The sequence below is a fragment of the Carassius auratus genome, linkage group LG28B, assembly GCF_003368295.1.
Source record: "Carassius auratus strain Wakin linkage group LG28B, ASM336829v1, whole genome shotgun sequence".
Lineage (NCBI taxonomy): Eukaryota > Metazoa > Chordata > Actinopteri > Cypriniformes > Cyprinidae > Carassius > Carassius auratus.
Genome location: NC_039293.1, coordinates 2,607,752 through 2,625,774, shown reverse-complemented (window position 1 = coordinate 2,625,774; position 18,023 = coordinate 2,607,752). Strand labels below are relative to the sequence as shown.

Genomic DNA, 18,023 nt, shown 5'->3' with positions numbered 1-18,023 from the left:
GAACCCCCAACTGCTCCCCGGGCACCGCAGCATAAATGGCTGCCCACTGCTCTGTGTGTGTGTGTGTGTGTGTGTGTGTGTGTGTGTGTGTGTGTGTGTGTGTTCACTGCTCTGTGTGTGCCCATTTCGGATGGGTTAAATGCAGAGCACAAATACTCACAAATGAATGAATGAATGGCTGAATGTCACTTTCACTTTCATAGTATTGACAAACAAAGTGTTGATCAGAAAGCAGACAGCGCTGCCCTTGTGACGTGACACTGGTTGGCACCATCAAACATACATCCTCTGTGTGTTATAGTGTCCGTCTCAGCATGTTACAGAGATGCTCTGATTGGCCTGAGCTCTATAAAGTCATATTCAGTCATCGTAGGAGAGAGAGGAGATGTCCACATCATTCTCTGGGGGTCTCAGGCGCTTTAATTAAACTCATCCATCATCAGAGCTATTTCCTTCATCACTGACTACACACTAGGTCACTCATTCATAGTCTGTCTGTTATAATGGTCTGTCAATGAAAATACAGTGCATCAGTTACAGAATTTGATCTGTATCTATCCTTATTGCAATAAAATATTAATATTATTGCTATATAAATAAAAGTTATTATAAATAAATATGTGACAACTTTCAATATTTTATGCATGTTATGCAAAAATCAAACAAAAGTTATATATCTATCCATCCATCCATCCATATATATTTGTTTGGATTTTTATTAGTTGTTATTTTCATTTATTCATTTATTTGTATATTATTAATATTTATAAATTGCATTGTTAGTAATAATAATAATATCTAGATAGATAGATTATCTCATTCAATAAATAAAATTAAAATAAATAAATACAAACAATGAAAAATTAATTACAGTGTGTGGACTATATATATGACACTAAGATAATAATTAATAACTTGTTTATTAATGTTTGTAATTTTCATTGTTAATAATAATAATAATAATAATAATAATAATAATAAATCTGTAATAAAATCTGTAATAAAACTTCCCTCACACGGCTCCGGGGGGTGAATAAAGGCCCCCTGTGGTGAATCCATGCGTTTTTGTAAGATAAATATCCATATTTCGAACGTAATAACCATTTTTTTCTCATTTCTGCTGACTGTTGTGAACCAGACGGCGTGCAGGTGGATGTTGTAGTTCATCAGCGTTGCGTGGTTAGTGACGAGCATGGAGAGATAACAAAACAAAACGCTGGTCACGAATTAGAAGCACAAAATGAGCATTTGTAGAAGGATTTCGAAATAAGCCAAGATAAGACTGGTTTTCCTTTGCTCCTACATCTCCCAGAGGAGAAGAAAACCAAAATTATGACTTTATTCCACAATTTCAACAATTCAACATCACTCAAACTGCCCAAACTCTTCAGTGTCAGCTGCATACACATAGAAACAGCGCATCCTTGTGGCGTGGATGATACAGAAGAGCATATGGTGATGTGGAGAAATACAGAGGAGACTGTTGACAGAAGAAATGTTGAATAAAGTCATTATTTTTGTTTTCTTCTCTTACAAATAGTATTCGCGTCGCTTCATAATGTTATGGTTGAACCACTGATAGCAGATGGACTATTCTGATGATGCTTTTCATACTTTTCTGGGCCTTGACATTGTTGTTTATTTAGCAGTCTGTGGGCAGTCACAATGAAATGGGTGCTACCCAATGAAAGGTTTGGAAGAGCAAGGACAATTTTTTATATAACTCAGATTGAATTATCCTTAGAGAAGAAAGTCACATACACTTCAGATTCTTCGAGGGTGAGTAGAAGATGGACGAATTTTCATTCTTGGGTGAACTAACACTTTAATTATGCTTTCTTGTTTCTAATTATTTCCATGTATTATTATATTTGTTATTATTAACGACAACAATGCAAATGATAAACATTATTTTCACTCTCAATGTACAGCAGCTAATACTGTGACTGTGACTAATACTGTGCACTTTCACACGATCTAACACTGGCTCTATCACGTTTCTAAAATCTGATAAGAAAGTCGTTGACAGAAGCCTTCAGTGTCTGATTGATATCATGTTTGTTTCACGAGCTTGCGGGTCAGATGTGAAAGCCCATGTGTTTGTGGCATTTGAGCCCTGCATCATTGAGAGCTTTTATTTGCAGCTAAGATGAATTCTAGCAGAGTGTTTCTTTCTCAATAGTCCAGAGAAATGCTCTTCTCAAGGAAGGATCAAAATCATAATGATTCAGATACACTCACACATGTTGTGTAACTCATAATGAGGGCAGTGAGATGTTGGTTTAGTCTGGTTCGCTCTCATAATGTCGATATGATTCATGAACACAGGGTAGAAGAAGATCTTTGAAGAAACATTTTCAACATCACTCATGTCTGAAATGGGTTTTCTTTCCCAAACAGTCCCGCAGTTTCACCACCTTCTGACTAATCCATCGTATATAGTGACAGTTAGATCTATATATGACATTATTTACAAATACTAAAGTGTTTTTACTTTAATAATCAATGACATTTAATTTTTTTCTACATTTGTTACACACACACACACACACATATATATATATATATATATATATATATATATATATATATATATATATATATATATATATATATATATATATATATATATATATATATATATATATATATATATATATAATATTTAATAAATGTAGACAAATTTAAATAAGTATTTTTTTAATTTCATTGATGGATTAAAAAGCAGTACACAGTGAATTTATTTATAATAATAATAATATTAATAATAAGTATATTTGTATTTTTAAATATATAACATTTAATAACACTATTTATTATATTTTTGTATTATTTATTAAGTATAACATATATATATATATATATATATATATATATATATATATATATATATATATATATATATTATATAGATAGATAGATAGATAGATAGATAGATAGATAGATAGATAGATAGATAGATATAGATAAATCAAAGTAAGTTTAGTTTCACTCATGAAAAATGTTGTGGTTTTTTTTAAGGCTATTGGAAATTCTCTGGTCAATTCTGGCTTGCAGATGAGTATATAATACATCAAATGAGACAGAAAAGTGTCTGAAAGAGTGTTTGCAGTGCGGATGATTAATTTGAAGGGAATGTGAGAACAAGAGACTGTTAGCATGAGTGATACAGACTGATGAAAGAAAGTCAGAGATAAACACCATCTCTACACTGCATGATCAAAAGAGCGAGCTAATACTGAGAGAATGTCAAAAAGAAGCTGTTAATAATTCATTATGTGCTTCTCTATAAGTTTTTTTTCTTTTCTTTTTTTTTTCAGAACAATTAATTGAACCTTTAGCCCAAACTGAGAAAAAAACATGCAATTTGGTGCAATTGCATGATATTTGTATGGGCAAAAATTATTAAATATGGCCTTAAAGCTGCAGTAGGTAACTTTTGTAAATATATATTTTTTATATATTTGTTAAACCTGTCATTATGTCCTGACAGTAGAATATGAGACAGATAATCTGTGAAAAAATCAAGCTCCTCTGGCTCCTCCCAGTGGTCCTATTGCCATTTGCAGAAAGTCATGCGCTCCCGGTAAAAAACAACCAATCAGAGCTGCGGTCCGTAACTTTGTTTGTGTTCATAATGTAGAAAAATGAACATAATAAGCGAGTACACCATGAATCCATTTTCCAAAGGGGAAGTCGTGGCCTAATGGTTAGAGGGTTGGACTCCCAATCGGATATTAAATGAAGTTTAATGATCAAAGCTCTGTAGTTGTAAAACACATAATACAATGCAGTACAATAATGATTGAGAGATGAGCATAATCATTTCTCAAAAGCCTGATGGATCACATTTAATGCTCACATTTTAACATAATTTTTCAAAAATGGGTAATTAGGTAAACTTAATTTGCTTCAGTCCAGTATTTTTCATCCTGAAATATTGCTAACAATATAAAATTGAAAACGAATGAAGATTTCACCGCAAGAAGAAACATTTTTACAATCATACCAAAAAGCCTTTTACTTGCCAAAAACAACTGAAGGCATAGATTTTGTGCAACAGGTTTCTTTAAGCAAAGTTTTGATTGCGCTAATAATTTAGAGACCTTTATATATGATATGTACATATATTCTTTTCCACATACAATGAAATTATAGTTTTCTCAGGCTATCAAGTGTCAAAAATGGCAAAAAAGCAACATATAAAAGACATAAAGTCGTTTGAACAGACAAATATTCAGTCTCTTAAAACCATTTTAGCTGTTCAATTTGCCATAACACTTCCCAAAACTTAACCATTTTACCATATCTTGAAATATAACAATTTTGAGGATGTTTGTGGGTTAGACATGTCACTAGATCACCACACATTCATTTCAGCATGATTTGCAGTGTAAATTGCATGAAAACAGCCTAAATATAAGCTTGTGATGTCCAGAGGGAGGGTTGGGGAGTGTGGAGGTGCACAGCAGATGGCACCGGCTGCTCGAGGGGTGAAAGCTCTGGCATTTTAACATACGGCTGAACTGTGCACCTGTCTGTCCACTCGCCTCCTCAGGAAAGAGGCACGTCATGATCTGAGAGGAGACGAAACGGGTAAAGCAGCAGCGTCAGGCCTCTAGGCTTTCATTCTGTTTCCTCACAAAATCATCACTTGACTCTCTGACTTTTTGAAAGACATTAATACTCTAATTAGCAAAAAAATATTTAATTGATCAAAAGTGACATTAATGTTAGAAAAAAGCTTTTTATTTCAAATAAATGCTGTTCTTTTTAACTTTCTATTCATGAAAATATTAAGAAACGTATATGTTTTCTATATTGATAATAATAATAAAATGTTTACTGAGTAGTAAATCCAGATATTTAAATTATTTTTGAAAAGATCATTCTGAGTGGATAAATGATGCTGAAAATTAAGCTTTGACCGCAGAAATAAATTATATTGTAAAATATATTCAAATACAAAAGAGTTATTTTAAATTATTTAGACAAATTGCATTTGAAAACAATATTACTGTTTTTACTATATTATTATATTTTTTTTTCACAGAAATTCAGCCTTGGTGAGCATTAGTGACTTCTAAAATTAATAAAAAATAAATAAATAAATAAATAAAATATAATAAATACTTATAGCTTTAAACAGCAGTTTATATATTAGTGTACTACATAAACATCTAGATATTTTATTTTTGCATTCACAGACAGTACTGTAATATATTGTATAATATATAAGTATTACTTGTTGACTTTGATGTTAAATCTAAAAACAACTATTGAAATATCAGTTTAAATTGGAATTAATTTTATATGCATTATTTACTATTGTATCAAATTGTTGGGAAGGATTTGGACATCATATCCTGCCTTTGACCCTTTCCTGATCTCACCTGGGAATCGAGATCTGCTTTATATTAATTATTAATATGAGACAGATATGAGCCACAAGCCTAATCACCCCTGACAGACTAAAAGCTGATACAAAGGATCTAGAAATGCAGCTTTATCTCATCTAATGGCACATTATACACACTTGAACTGATGTTCATAGTCTCACCAACACACACACAGACCGTATTAGACACACATCTTCAATTAACATCATCACAATCAGCTTTTAAACAGTAATTCACCCAAAAATGAAAATGTAGTCATCCTTACTATATCATTGTGAACCCTAGTTTACACTTTCTCTGGGTGTGTGAGTCATATGAACTGAGTGTGTGCTTATAATTGGCCCTGTGTGTGTGTGTGTGTGAGAGACACTGATGTCAGTCTGTGTCAGCGGTCAGGTGCTAATCTGGGAGATGTGTGAGGTGAACGCTGTGTCTCATCTGTGACGTCTCTCTGTCTCTTTGAGTTGGAGGTGGATTTGATGTCGTGTTTATAGTCTCTGGTTCTTCTATCACTGCCGGAGAAGCACTCAGACACTTTTTGTTTTGTTTTTATATTGATCATAAAGTGGCGACCCAACACAGTACTAAAATTTTTATCATTTTCAAGTAAACTGAAATTTCGATAACATGATATTTTGATTTAAATGTATTTGACTTTTAGTGTTACTCTTTTTTTTTTTGTTAAAATATAGTCTTTATTGTTTCATTTTATTTATTTATGTATTTATTTATTTTTTCAGTCCAGTAATGGTCTCCAAAATATTGGACATCCCTTGCCATTTTTTTAGCATGGCTTTGTTACTGTATTTTAATTGTATTTTAATTTAATTGTTTTGTATTTTAATTTTCATGCATCCTGTCCCATGCATTTTTATTTTATTTAATATTTTTTATTCGTTTTGTTTTTCTCAGGCATCAGATCACATGTCATTTTATTTTCTCTAACATCACTTTGTTACTCTCTATCATTTTGCATTCTTCATAATTTATTTAAATAATCTCCATATTTAATTTATTTAGTTAGTTTTTCTTTTATCACTTCTTAGTTTTTTGTTTTACATCCTTTGTAGTTTGTGTATTTTATGAAAGTTTTTTATTTTATTTTATTTTCAGTACACTGGACTTAATCATTACTATACACATTAAGACAAAAATGTTAACTTCTAATTTTCATGCTCTAAGCCATGAATGCTTTGCACAAAACACAACACAAACCATGAGTTTTGTTCATGGTTTTCAGCTTCTACCATATATGACAGGCAGAATACTACTATATTACCATTTTCAATGCAAAGCAGACATATTTGCATAGTTAAAGTTTATTTATTAGGCACTTTTTAAAAACAGCAAGTGTTTATCAAACTGCACGTAAAAGAATAAAAATATAAACGACACACAATAAGAAAATAAGACACCATAAAGACAAGAAAGCAGCTCTCACATAGCGTCAAATGCCAGACTATAAAAAAAAAAAAGTTTTAAGGCTAGATTTAAAAACAGCAAGTGTTTGAGTCTGTCTAATGTAGAGGGGCAAACTATTCCAGAGCTTTGGGACCGCCACTGCAAATGCTCGGTTACCCCCGCTCTTCAACTTTACCCGTGGGACAACTAAAAGCAAACGGTCAGCAGACCTAAGTGCTCTTAGCGGAGCGCACGGCTTGATCAAGGCGGAAAGCATGATTAGTTAAACACATAGAAGTGATTTGTGCACACTCTTACATTGCAAAGCAGAATTAGTCACGTTGATGAGCTGTTACTCATCATAACTGTAACCAGGGAGATCAGAAATAATGAGATTCTGGTGCTGGCGTTTGGGAACGGTGAAAATGAGGGACTATTAGCGGCTCATGATTCTGGAAACGCCTGCTTAGCAAGAGAGTAGGCGCACTCAGATTTCAACCAAATGGAGCTTCAGTAATGCCAAAGCAAATGGCGTGGTGGATGTTTTGGCAGCTACTGTGTGTTTCATTGTGTTTTTCTCCTCCTCAGATTCTGGCCGGCGAGGTGATGGTGTTTTTCATGAGGTCGGAGGTCACGCAGGAGAAGACCATTGTCACAGCGGACTGCTGTTACTTCAACCCCCTGCTCAGACGCATCATACGCTTCCTAGGTACTTCAGCGCTCACTGCAGAGGATGATGGGAGTTATGTCATAAGGAACTAAAAATGATCCTTCTAGGAAGAGAGCCAGTGTCTCTAAAGCACAGATAACTACATTTAAAGGAAATATTTTTGTTTATGATCCATTTTCATGCTACAAACTGTAATATTAAGGACATCATGGGAGGTTTGTGATTTAATCAGGATTTGAAGTTCAGATATAAGGGACTGTCAGTCGATCTATGTTTTAAATGCTGAAACTGATTACAAAGGGTTTCTCTTTTTTTCTTTTTTTTTTTTACTATTTCTAATCATTTTTTTTTTTTTTTTTTGCATTTTGTCGAATTAATGCAAGTTCATAAGAACCGAATATATATAAATAGACAAGAATGAAAAAAAATATATACTGCTTTCACTATTTGACAATCCAAATACAATATTTTATGACCAATAACAAATACTATATAATGGCCAATATTATAAAGTTATTTTTATTTCATTTTAAGAGCAATAGCAAATATCATGAACAATTCTATTTATTTACATTTTATAATCTATAACAAATGTTGCCAATATTTGTATTTTATTTTGAACAGTTACAAATATAATGACCAGTATTGTAAAGTTATTTTCATTTTATTAATTAATTTCATCACCAATAACTAATATGATGACCTATTTTTTTTTATTTATTTTTTTATTATGCCCAATACAATAATAATGACTGTTATTGTGAAGGTATTTTTATTTTATTAATTAATTTCATGACCAATAACGAATATGATGATAAATATATATTTTATTTTATTTGTATTAAATTTTATGACCAGTAACTAATATAATTAATGATTTAATCTGCAATAATGAATATGCTGGCCAATATTATAAATAGAATTTATTGTATTGTATGCTCCATACAGATATGAATTTAGCAGCCCCAATGTTTCCCATGTTTTCCATTTGTTTCTGAATCCTTTGGTCTCTGTCGTGTCACTCAGGCGTCTACACCTTCGGCGTGTTCACCACCACCATCTTTGCCAATGCTGGGCAGGTAGTGACAGGAAACCAGACGCCTCACTTCCTGTCAGCGTGCAGACCAAACTACACAGCACTGGGCTGCCACTCGAACCTCCAGTACATCACAGAGCGCAGAGCCTGCACGGGAAACCCCCTCATAGTAGCATCTGCGCGCAAGTCCTTTCCCTCCAAAGATGCGGCCCTCAGTGTTTTTTCTGCAGTGTACACAGTGGTGAGGAGAATGACCCTACAGCTGTTTTAATGATGTGACTGAATCTCAAATAACTGCCTCGTGTATATACTGACAAGCAAACAAAATAGTACAAATATATACCTCTGGAGTTTTAAGCAATCAGGACACAGAAGGTGATTGTTATATAATAATATATAGATTTCATTTAAAAAGTCAGTTGGTAACCTGCAAAGCTTGGAGCAGGTCACAGGTCAGTGTTTTACGAGCTGATTTATGCCGGTTAGCACTGGTCTAGCTGGTGCTCTGGTATGGCCATGTCATCAGAAAAAAAAAATAGTAAAACAGGTTCAGCATGCTCTTCCTGGTGAATCTGGTTGAACAAGGATGTTTGGGTGGTAAAAGGTCAATTCACACCACACTAACAGACGCAGACTGAGTACAGTACGACATTTCTCAGACAAACACAGATACAGCATGTTCAGGCACCAACCAACGCCAACAGATACAGACAGACATAACACACTGAGCAGACAAAATCGAACCAACACGTCTGTTGCTGTTTGATGGCAGCTGTCAGTGCAGTGTGAGATTGTCAAACAAGTGCCTTTTCCATTTTAGATTGTTAAGGACAAATTTCTAACTAAGGAGCATATATATATATATATATATATAAAATCAGTATGTATATGTTAAAGGGATAGTTCACCCAAAAATTCTGTCATCGTTTATTCACGCTCATATCATTCCAAAAAAAGAAGAAAATACTATGGAAGTCCATGGGAACCACCAACTGTTTGATTCCCAGCAATCTTTAAATATCATGAAACATAATAACATAATAAATTGAGTCATACAGGTTTGGAACGAAATGAGGGTGAGTAAACCATGAATTTTAATTTTTGGGTGAACTATCCCTTTAATCAAATGTTCAGGGTCAGTAAATAAAAAAAAAAATGTATCATGGTTTCCACAAAAATATAAGGCTGTATAACTGCTTTCAACATAATGTTTCTTGAGCAGCAAATCATCATATTATAATTATTTCTGAAGGATCATGTGACACAGAAAACTGGAGTAATGATGCTGAAAATGTCCAAATATATTCAAATAGAAAACAGTTATTTCGTATGGTAATAATATCTCACAATATTACTCTTTTCCTGTATTTTTTGATCCAATAAATGCAGCCTAGGGTGAACAAAGGAACATAAACCTCTTTTAACATTAAAACATTTTCCAATAAAGGTGACCCTGGACCACAGACCTAGTCATAAGAGTCCATTTTTGGAAATTGAATAAATAAGCTTTCCATTAATGTATGCTTTGTTAGGAGATAAAACTGTTTGAAAATCTGAAATCCGAGGGTGCAAAAAAAACTAAATATTTAGAAAATCGCCTTTAAAGTTGTCCAAATTAAGTTCTTAGTGATGCATATTACTTGAATAAAAAATTGAGTTTTGATATATTTACAGTAGATAGTAGATAGATACTGTAGGATATTTACAAAATAGCTTCACTGAACATGATCTTTGCTTAATATCCTGATCCTGATCTTTTGGCATAAAAGAATAATCGCTAATTATGACCCATACAATGTATTGTTGGCTATCGCTACAAATACTGTATACCTGTGCTACTTACTCTTTTGTGCTCCAGGGTCACATATATTCTTCACATGAAATCATGCACTAATAATGGAAAAATAATGCTAGATACTTAATAAAATATCTAATATTGATAAAATACTATTTACAGTACTTATAAAAAAGTACTTAATAATAGTTTTAAAGCTTTGTATCATAGCAATATGGCCAGTTTTTTCACCACTCTCTGTCTGTCTGATCTTGCAGATGTACGTGACGTTGGTGTTTAGGACTAAAGGGACGCGTCTGACCAAACCCACTCTGAGTCTGACTCTGCTGTGTCTGGCCATGCTGGTCGGTGTGGTCAGAGTGGCTGAATACCGTAACCACTGGGCCGACGTCCTCGCTGGATACTTCACCGGCGGAGCCATCGCTGTCTTTCTGGTGAGAGCGTGCGAGGTGTGATTAAAACAACACTCAAATCACAAGATCATTGCATGCAAATACTGGTAATATATGATATGCATGTAGAAATAATTGCATCCGTTTAAAGCAGGGGTGTCAAACTCGTTCCAACACACAAATCATGTTTTTTCAAACAAGCCTGAAAGACGTGATTAGCTGGATCAGGTCTGTTTAATTAGGGGTGGAGCTTAACTCTGCAGGAATTGAGTTTGACACCCCTGCTTTAAAGTTTGGGTCAATAATTGTTTTTGGAAAGAAATTAATACTGTTATTTAACAAGGACAGTACAGGTGACAGCAAAGACATTTCAAATGTTACAAAAGATTGCCGTTTTAAATAAATGTTCTTTTGAGCTTTCTATTCATCGACGAATCCTAAAACAAAATGTATCAAGGTCTCCAGAAAAAAATATTAAGCAGCACATCTGATTTCAACAATAAAGAAATCTTTATTGATTAGAAAATCAGCATATTAGTATGATTTCATTCTGGACGCCGTGATTTTGCCAAGTAAGACTTGAATCAATGTTTTTTGCTGATCCTGGATCAGCATTACTGTCCAAAAGTATAGATTTAACCCAATCCCAAGCCCTAAAACTAACCCTACCCATATATATTCCTAAATCAGTGTGAAATGATATCTGATAAACCAGGGTGCAGAAGCATCTAACCCTGACAGTACACCTAAAACTGATATTTCCTGAAATATTATCCCTCAATTCTGATTGGTTTACTGGAATGTTGATCCAGGAACATGTTGTACTTGGTGAAATCACGCTCGCCACTTCTGAAGGATCGTGTGACACTGAAGACTGGAGCAATGATGCTGAAAATACAGTTTTGCATCACAGTAATAAATTACTCTTTAAGATATATTCAAATAAAAAAACAGCTATTTAAAATTGTAATAACATTTCACAATATTACAGTTTTTACCTTAATTTTGATCAAATAAATGCAGCCTTTGTGAACATAAGACACTTCTTTCAAAAGCATAAAAATAAAATCCAGTTTCCCCATCACATTCTCCACTGCTGCTACTCTTTATTCCCTCTCTTTCTTCGCTCTCTCTTCTCTCTCTAGGTGACGTGTGTTATCAACAACTTCCAGCAGACAAAGCCCCCTCCCCCACCGGTGCGCCCCCAGCGCCCTGAGTCTGTGCTGGGCATGCCCATGGTGGCGCTGCCCTGCGTAGAGAGTCCACTTGAAAAGTTAAGTGGCACTCAGGTAAGGGGTGGGAGTGGGTTAGTGGCAGGGATGCACACATAAGGGGGATGGATTACGCCCCACCCTGTCCTTCTGTGTTTGACCCAGTGGACCCTAATGTGACTCCCAAGACCCACCCAGCCCTCCTTCTCCCTTTACTAGCATGTCGACCCAAACACCAACCACAGCACCCTGAAAAACTCACTGACGCTCTGGAGGACTGATCTGCTTCTTGCTTATCCCGAAGAGACGTTACATTACTTTTATAATAGAGTAACTGAGAAGCAGCAGAATGTTTATGGCCATTAACTCATTGTTCCATCAGTGGTTTGATGGAAATGTAACATCTTTAGAGCAGATGTACCTTTACAACAAAGAAAATGGACTGTGTAGCATGTGGAGCTTCAAAGACGGAAGGCCATTAGTTGGTGCATTCTGGGAAAAATTACCACGGTGTGAGTTTCCCTTCGTAGGCCACCTTCATCCTCCTCACTTTGAAACTACTTTGCCTTCTTTTCCAAACTTTGTCACCTCGACCATACAGTCATTCCTTTTCTCCCTCAGTCTTATATTTTATTTAGTGGTGCACCGAAATTTTGGCAACCAAAAGGAGGGCCGAAACAGTGATGTTTAATGTCCTATGTCACATTGGGACTGTTAGCATCTATTTCGTGAACACGTTATGGAAGCCTATTTCCGCCACAGTTCAAAAATATAAAAAAATTTAGACAATTTTGACTTTTTTCTCACAATGTATATTTTCTTTTCTCTTTTTATATATATATATATATATATATATATATATATATATATATATATATATATAACAATTCAGACTTTTCTCTAAGCACAGAATAAAAAAAAAGTAATTGCAACTTTTTTTCTCTTTATTCCATCTTTTTTTTTGCAATTCTGAGGAAAAATGTCTCGTGACATATAAACTTGCAATTCTGAAAATAAAAATCTTAATTGTGAATTATAAACTCGGAATTGCAAGAAAATGTTACAAATTTTAAATTACTTGCGACTTTTTATCTCACAGTTTTGATTTTTTTTTTATTGAAATTCAGATATTTTTTTCAGAATTGGAAGATATAACAGTTCACTAGGCATCACGTTCATTTTAGCACATTTACCTTTAAGGCATTCAGTTACAATAAACTTGATAGTTAAATAGAAAAAAATAATTGTAATAAATAAATGTACTATTTTACATATTCACTGTATTGTCACAACTTTTTCATGATATCGTCGTATGTTTACGTAACCAGTTTTTATTACAGCCATCATATAAATCATTATATTCCATGAAAATTGTAGTAGATTATAGTAGAAAAATAACAGTATTGTTAAAAAGTTGCTATATAAACTATTTGAATGTTTGTATTAACGTGCTGAATCCGTTTTAATTTCAGTTTTTACTGTGTAGTTAAATAATTCATTTTGGTGCATCACTAATTTTATTCTATCCGAACACAGTTTCCACCTTCCAGTCTTGTTTTCTCATCCTTTCTCTCTCTCTCTCCCCCCTCACACTCTCTCTCCCCCCTTACAGACTCCAAGGGGATCTCCATTCACTGAGATCACATGACCATCAGCCTCATCGGTTCCCCGTCCCCCCCGATGTCCTCATACCGTCTCGCTCCATTACCAGCGAAGTCTAGACCAGCCGTCCCAGCACTCGCGCCACTGCGCCGCCCACTCCGCGGGACGCTCCGCCGCTCTGCACCGCTCCTACTCGACGCAGGTCTAGATTTCCTCACCTCCAACCCCTCATCCTCCATATTCCTCCATGCTGCCGATAGGGCCTCCACAAACCGCTCAAACAAACCATGACAAGAACTTTCAGAGCCTGCTCGGAGATCCCGAACACTTGCACGAAAGCCAGAAATCACAGGTAGGCATCTCTCTTTTGCCAGAGAATTTGTTTGGACTGTGTGTGGAGGATTCGCACCTGTTCAGACCTCTCAAAACCAACCCGACCTACTTCCTGGGGAACCGATGAAGAACTCTTGATCAGCTTTTGGCTGAAATTCAGAACTCTGGCTGCAATTTTTACTGCAGTGTCAGTTCAGATGTAAATACATGCACTGTTTTTTCTTTTTGGCATTCTGGTTAAATGCATGTCTGTTTTCTTCCTTTTTGTTCATTAGGGTGACCATATGTACTCTTTTTTTTTTTTCCCAGATGGGTTTATAAATTGCGTAAAATGCCTGGGTTTTGCCTTTGTTTTCCAATTGTTTTCATACTTGCTGAAGGTAATGACTGAAAAGTACTTTGACCAACAGCATGCAGGCATTGAATAAAATCAACTAATCATGGCGTGCAAGAAGGCGGGATCTACAGGGAATATCAAAGCAATGCAAATACATATAAATATAATGTAAGATAATGTGGAAAACCTGGACATTTTAGGCAATTTAGAAATGCCAGCCAGGACATATCTCGGAAAATAGGATATATGTTCACCCTAGCACTGATGGAGTTTTTAAGTTACATTTGTAGTCATCACTATCTATGGTGTGAAAAATTACACATAAACCATATATTGATTTGTTTTTGAGCCATATTCACTATGCACTTGGGACAATCTCATCAGCATCAGCTATCTGGACATCCTGTAAGTGCACATCAAGAGAAAAACTCTAAAGTTAGAGATGTTCTTGATATCAGCTCATGTAATAATGTGTGGATGCATCGTAAGGAATTGATGGACAGAATGACACACATAAAAATCGACCACAGCATTCTTTTTTAAATATGTCATGTCTGGTTCGTGCTCGCAAGGATTTTTCCACCAGCTAGATGTAATGCACAGTCTGACATGAATGCCTTTTCATTACTGTCTCTCTAGACACAAGGCTTTCAGACATGAGACATTCCTACAGTTTTTCATCAAAGTATGGATTGGATTCTTTATTTCTCGGGAGAGAAAAGCAAGAAAAGCACCCCATGATGTCAACAGAACAGTAAAGACCACATCTGTATTGTTGTTGGTATTTCTGTGAAAGTTTTCAAAAGGGGTAACTGGAGGTCAGCTAGTTTCTTTCCTGTATAGTGAGCAATCCTTTCACATTCATATCACGTGTTACTAGCAGGGATGTGCGGCATTCAGAATTGAATTGAAGAATCCTTTTCATTTACAGTTCACAAATTTGAATTGAATTTGAACTCGAACTTGAGGTAGCAAACAGATTCAGTATTGAAGTTTTGAATGTAAGGAGGTAGAATTAAAATGCATTGAAATTTGAAGAAATTCTGTACAGCTTTAACTAGAAATGAAAGTTTTATCAAGACAAACTTTGAATGTTGGCGTAAACTTTTGTAACGCTAAAGGGTTTTCTAACTTATTTATTTATTTTATTTTATTTTATAGGCACTTTTGTAAATAAAAAGCTCTTTTCATGTAATATTCCAGGAATCCCTTTAAGAAGTGTACAGTTACTGTGTTAACATTTAGTTTCCTATTTATTAATACACCTTATTTTTCTTAATTGTTATCTAGATATGAAGACAATGTTAGATGTCATGTTCAGATTCAAATTTATATTAAGTACTATATTGTACTAAACTAAATGGAGATAGATAGATAGATAGATAGATAGATAGATAGATAGATAGATAGATAGATAGATAGATAGATAGATAGATAGATAGATAGATAGATAGATAGATAGTGTGGCCAGTTCAATTCTAAATCACATTTATAAATGGAAAGAAAACCAATTCTGAGTTTTGCACAGCCCTGGTTAGCAAGTTTGTAAAAACCTTTGGCTGTCATTTTACAATGATGATGTTATGAAAGGTCCTTGCAATGAAATAATTGCTGAGGATGTCTGGTACAGTGGGATTTTAAAGTGATTTGAGCTATTTGATGAGTAGTTAACATTAATCAGTAGCCTGCACTGCCTGTGTGATGAAAGACAATAAGAAAAGTTGTTTCAGTATGAAGCAAGGTTTTACATTTAGATGAACTTTTAAGAGACATTTTTTTTGTTGGAGGAACATGTGCTGATGTATCATTCATATTAATGAGCAGGAAAGTGTATTAAAAGAATAGTTCACCCAAAAATGAGGATTTCGTAAAATATACTCACCCTCAGATAACCTAAGGTGTAGATGAAAGATGTTTATTTCTTCATCAGAACAGAATTTCCAGAATTGTAGCATTACATCACTTTCAGTGGATGCTCTGCAGTGAATGGGTGCCGTCAGAATGAGAGTCCAAACAACTAATAGAAACATCTCAAGTAATCCACACCAATCCAGTCCATCATTAATGTCTTGTGAATCTGAAAAATCTGCATGACTGTAAGAAACAAATGAATGTTCAAGGCATTTTAACTTGAAGTTGTTAATTGAGTCCTCCATCCGTAGAAAGGCTTTCTCCAGTGAAAAAGTCTGAATCAGGAGAGAAATCTGCACAGATCAAGCACCGTTTACAAAAGAAAACAGTAAAAAACATTTCTAAATCAATAAATTAGTGGATTCTTTGATTTGGTAGCACAACAGGAGATTATACTTTTCACTGCAGGTGGCATTCTTATGGATTATGGACTCATGTTTTGGCCAGAAGCAACAGTTTAAACACCTTAATGAATGAATTATTTCTTACAAGCACACAGCTTTTCTCTTCACAAGATGTTAATTGATGGCCTAGAATAGTAGATAATACTTATAGATTATTGTGATGTTTTTATCAGCTGTTTGAACTCTCATTCTGACGGCACCCATTCACTTCAGAAGATCCACTGGCAAGCAAGTGATTTAATGCTAGATTTCTCCAAATATGTTGCAATGAAGAAACAATGTCATCTACATCTTAGATGGCCTGAGGGTGATTAAATTTCTGGTTTTCTGGATAAACTACTTCTAGGGGAGATTTTGGGCAAATGGTTAAGTGTCTCAGGCAGCTAAAATAAAGTAATGGCCACAGATTCACATGCTCATGTTTGATCAACTATAATAGATTTTCTACACAGAGGATGTTCGTGTGCATTGTCAGTTGGCTGCATGTGCTGTAACATACGTAAACCAAGTGTTGTGCACTTTCTAATTTTATCGAGCTCTGTTAAATTGGCCATTTTTCATATTTATTTATTTTTTGACATTAAATAGCATTTCTTTTCTAATATAGTGTTTACTTGGACTAATTGTAAGATGTGTATACAAATTGTGTGTACTTAAATCAGATGAGTGTAAACACTCCACCTTGTTGCACTCCAAACGGATGAAAATGAATGTTTGTAACATTAACTGTGACATCTAATCTGTCTGATGCCCCTCAGCCTTTACATCCCGGCACCAGGTCAAGCCTCACATTCTGTGCTACGTACAGTTACTGTCTCTGTTGTAAGAGCACCATCTACACATGCTAAGAAACACCTTCACACCCTAAAAAAACACTCCATTAAAGGTGAAGTCTGCAATTTTTTACCACTAGGGAATGGAATTACAACAGCAATGACTGATATCACACAGGTTTCCCAAACCTCTTCTATTGGTAGGACAAACAGAAAGCCCCGCCCCAAACTCATGCTATTGGTTGAGCCAATGCTGCTGTTTTGGGCTGGTCAGGATTCTCAAAGAAACAGATCAAGAAAAAGTCAAAGCCATACAGTGTGTACACAGTTTTTGGGCAAATCAAGCTGCAAATGGTTTATTTATAATTACAGAGACTGAAAAAAAATTACAGGCTTCACCTTTAAAAAGCTTTTATCTGTAGTTCTCAGCTCTCTTATTCCTCCTTTCATACACCCAAATGAAAAGATATTTGTACAGTTTTGCAAACAAGTCTTTTTGTATCAAAAAAAAAAAAAAAGAAAGAAAAAATGATGAGTTTTGCACACCATTCCTGTGCACTGGATTAATTTGTTATATTGGTGATTTTTATTTAAATGCACCCAATGAGTCATTGATCTGTGTTTGGGTAATTGAATAAAGTAAAAAGCGTGACATGCCTCTGACTCTTTCTGTGGCATAGTTTTTAAAGGTTTTTTTGACTGCTGGAGGCCTGTTCCATTTTAGTTGAAATATGTGACCAAAAAGAGCCTTTTAAAATG

At 34.7% G+C, this 18,023-nt stretch overlaps 1 protein-coding gene across 6 annotated transcripts in view; it reads left to right on the top strand.

Annotated features, from left to right (window-relative positions):
* plppr2a (phospholipid phosphatase related 2a) overlaps nucleotides 1–17,793 on the top strand; it is a 31,337-nt gene extending 13,544 nt beyond the window's left edge. For 2 of the 6 annotated variants that reach the window (XM_026240155.1, XM_026240156.1), the window contains 5 exons: nucleotides 7,389–7,509; nucleotides 8,497–8,747; nucleotides 10,559–10,735; nucleotides 11,839–11,982; nucleotides 13,517–17,793. In XM_026240155.1, the coding sequence (XP_026095940.1) occupies nucleotides 7,389–7,509; nucleotides 8,497–8,747; nucleotides 10,559–10,735; nucleotides 11,839–11,982; nucleotides 13,517–13,552 (729 nt within the window). In that variant the 3' untranslated portion in view covers nucleotides 13,553–17,793. Of the gene's footprint in view, nucleotides 1–7,388; nucleotides 7,510–8,496; nucleotides 8,748–10,558; nucleotides 10,751–11,838; nucleotides 11,983–13,516 lie in introns of all 6 variants that reach the window. The other 4 variants (XM_026240152.1, XM_026240154.1, XM_026240153.1 and 1 more) reach the window with 3 other exon arrangements.
* The last annotated feature ends 230 nt before the right edge of the window (nucleotides 17,794–18,023 follow it).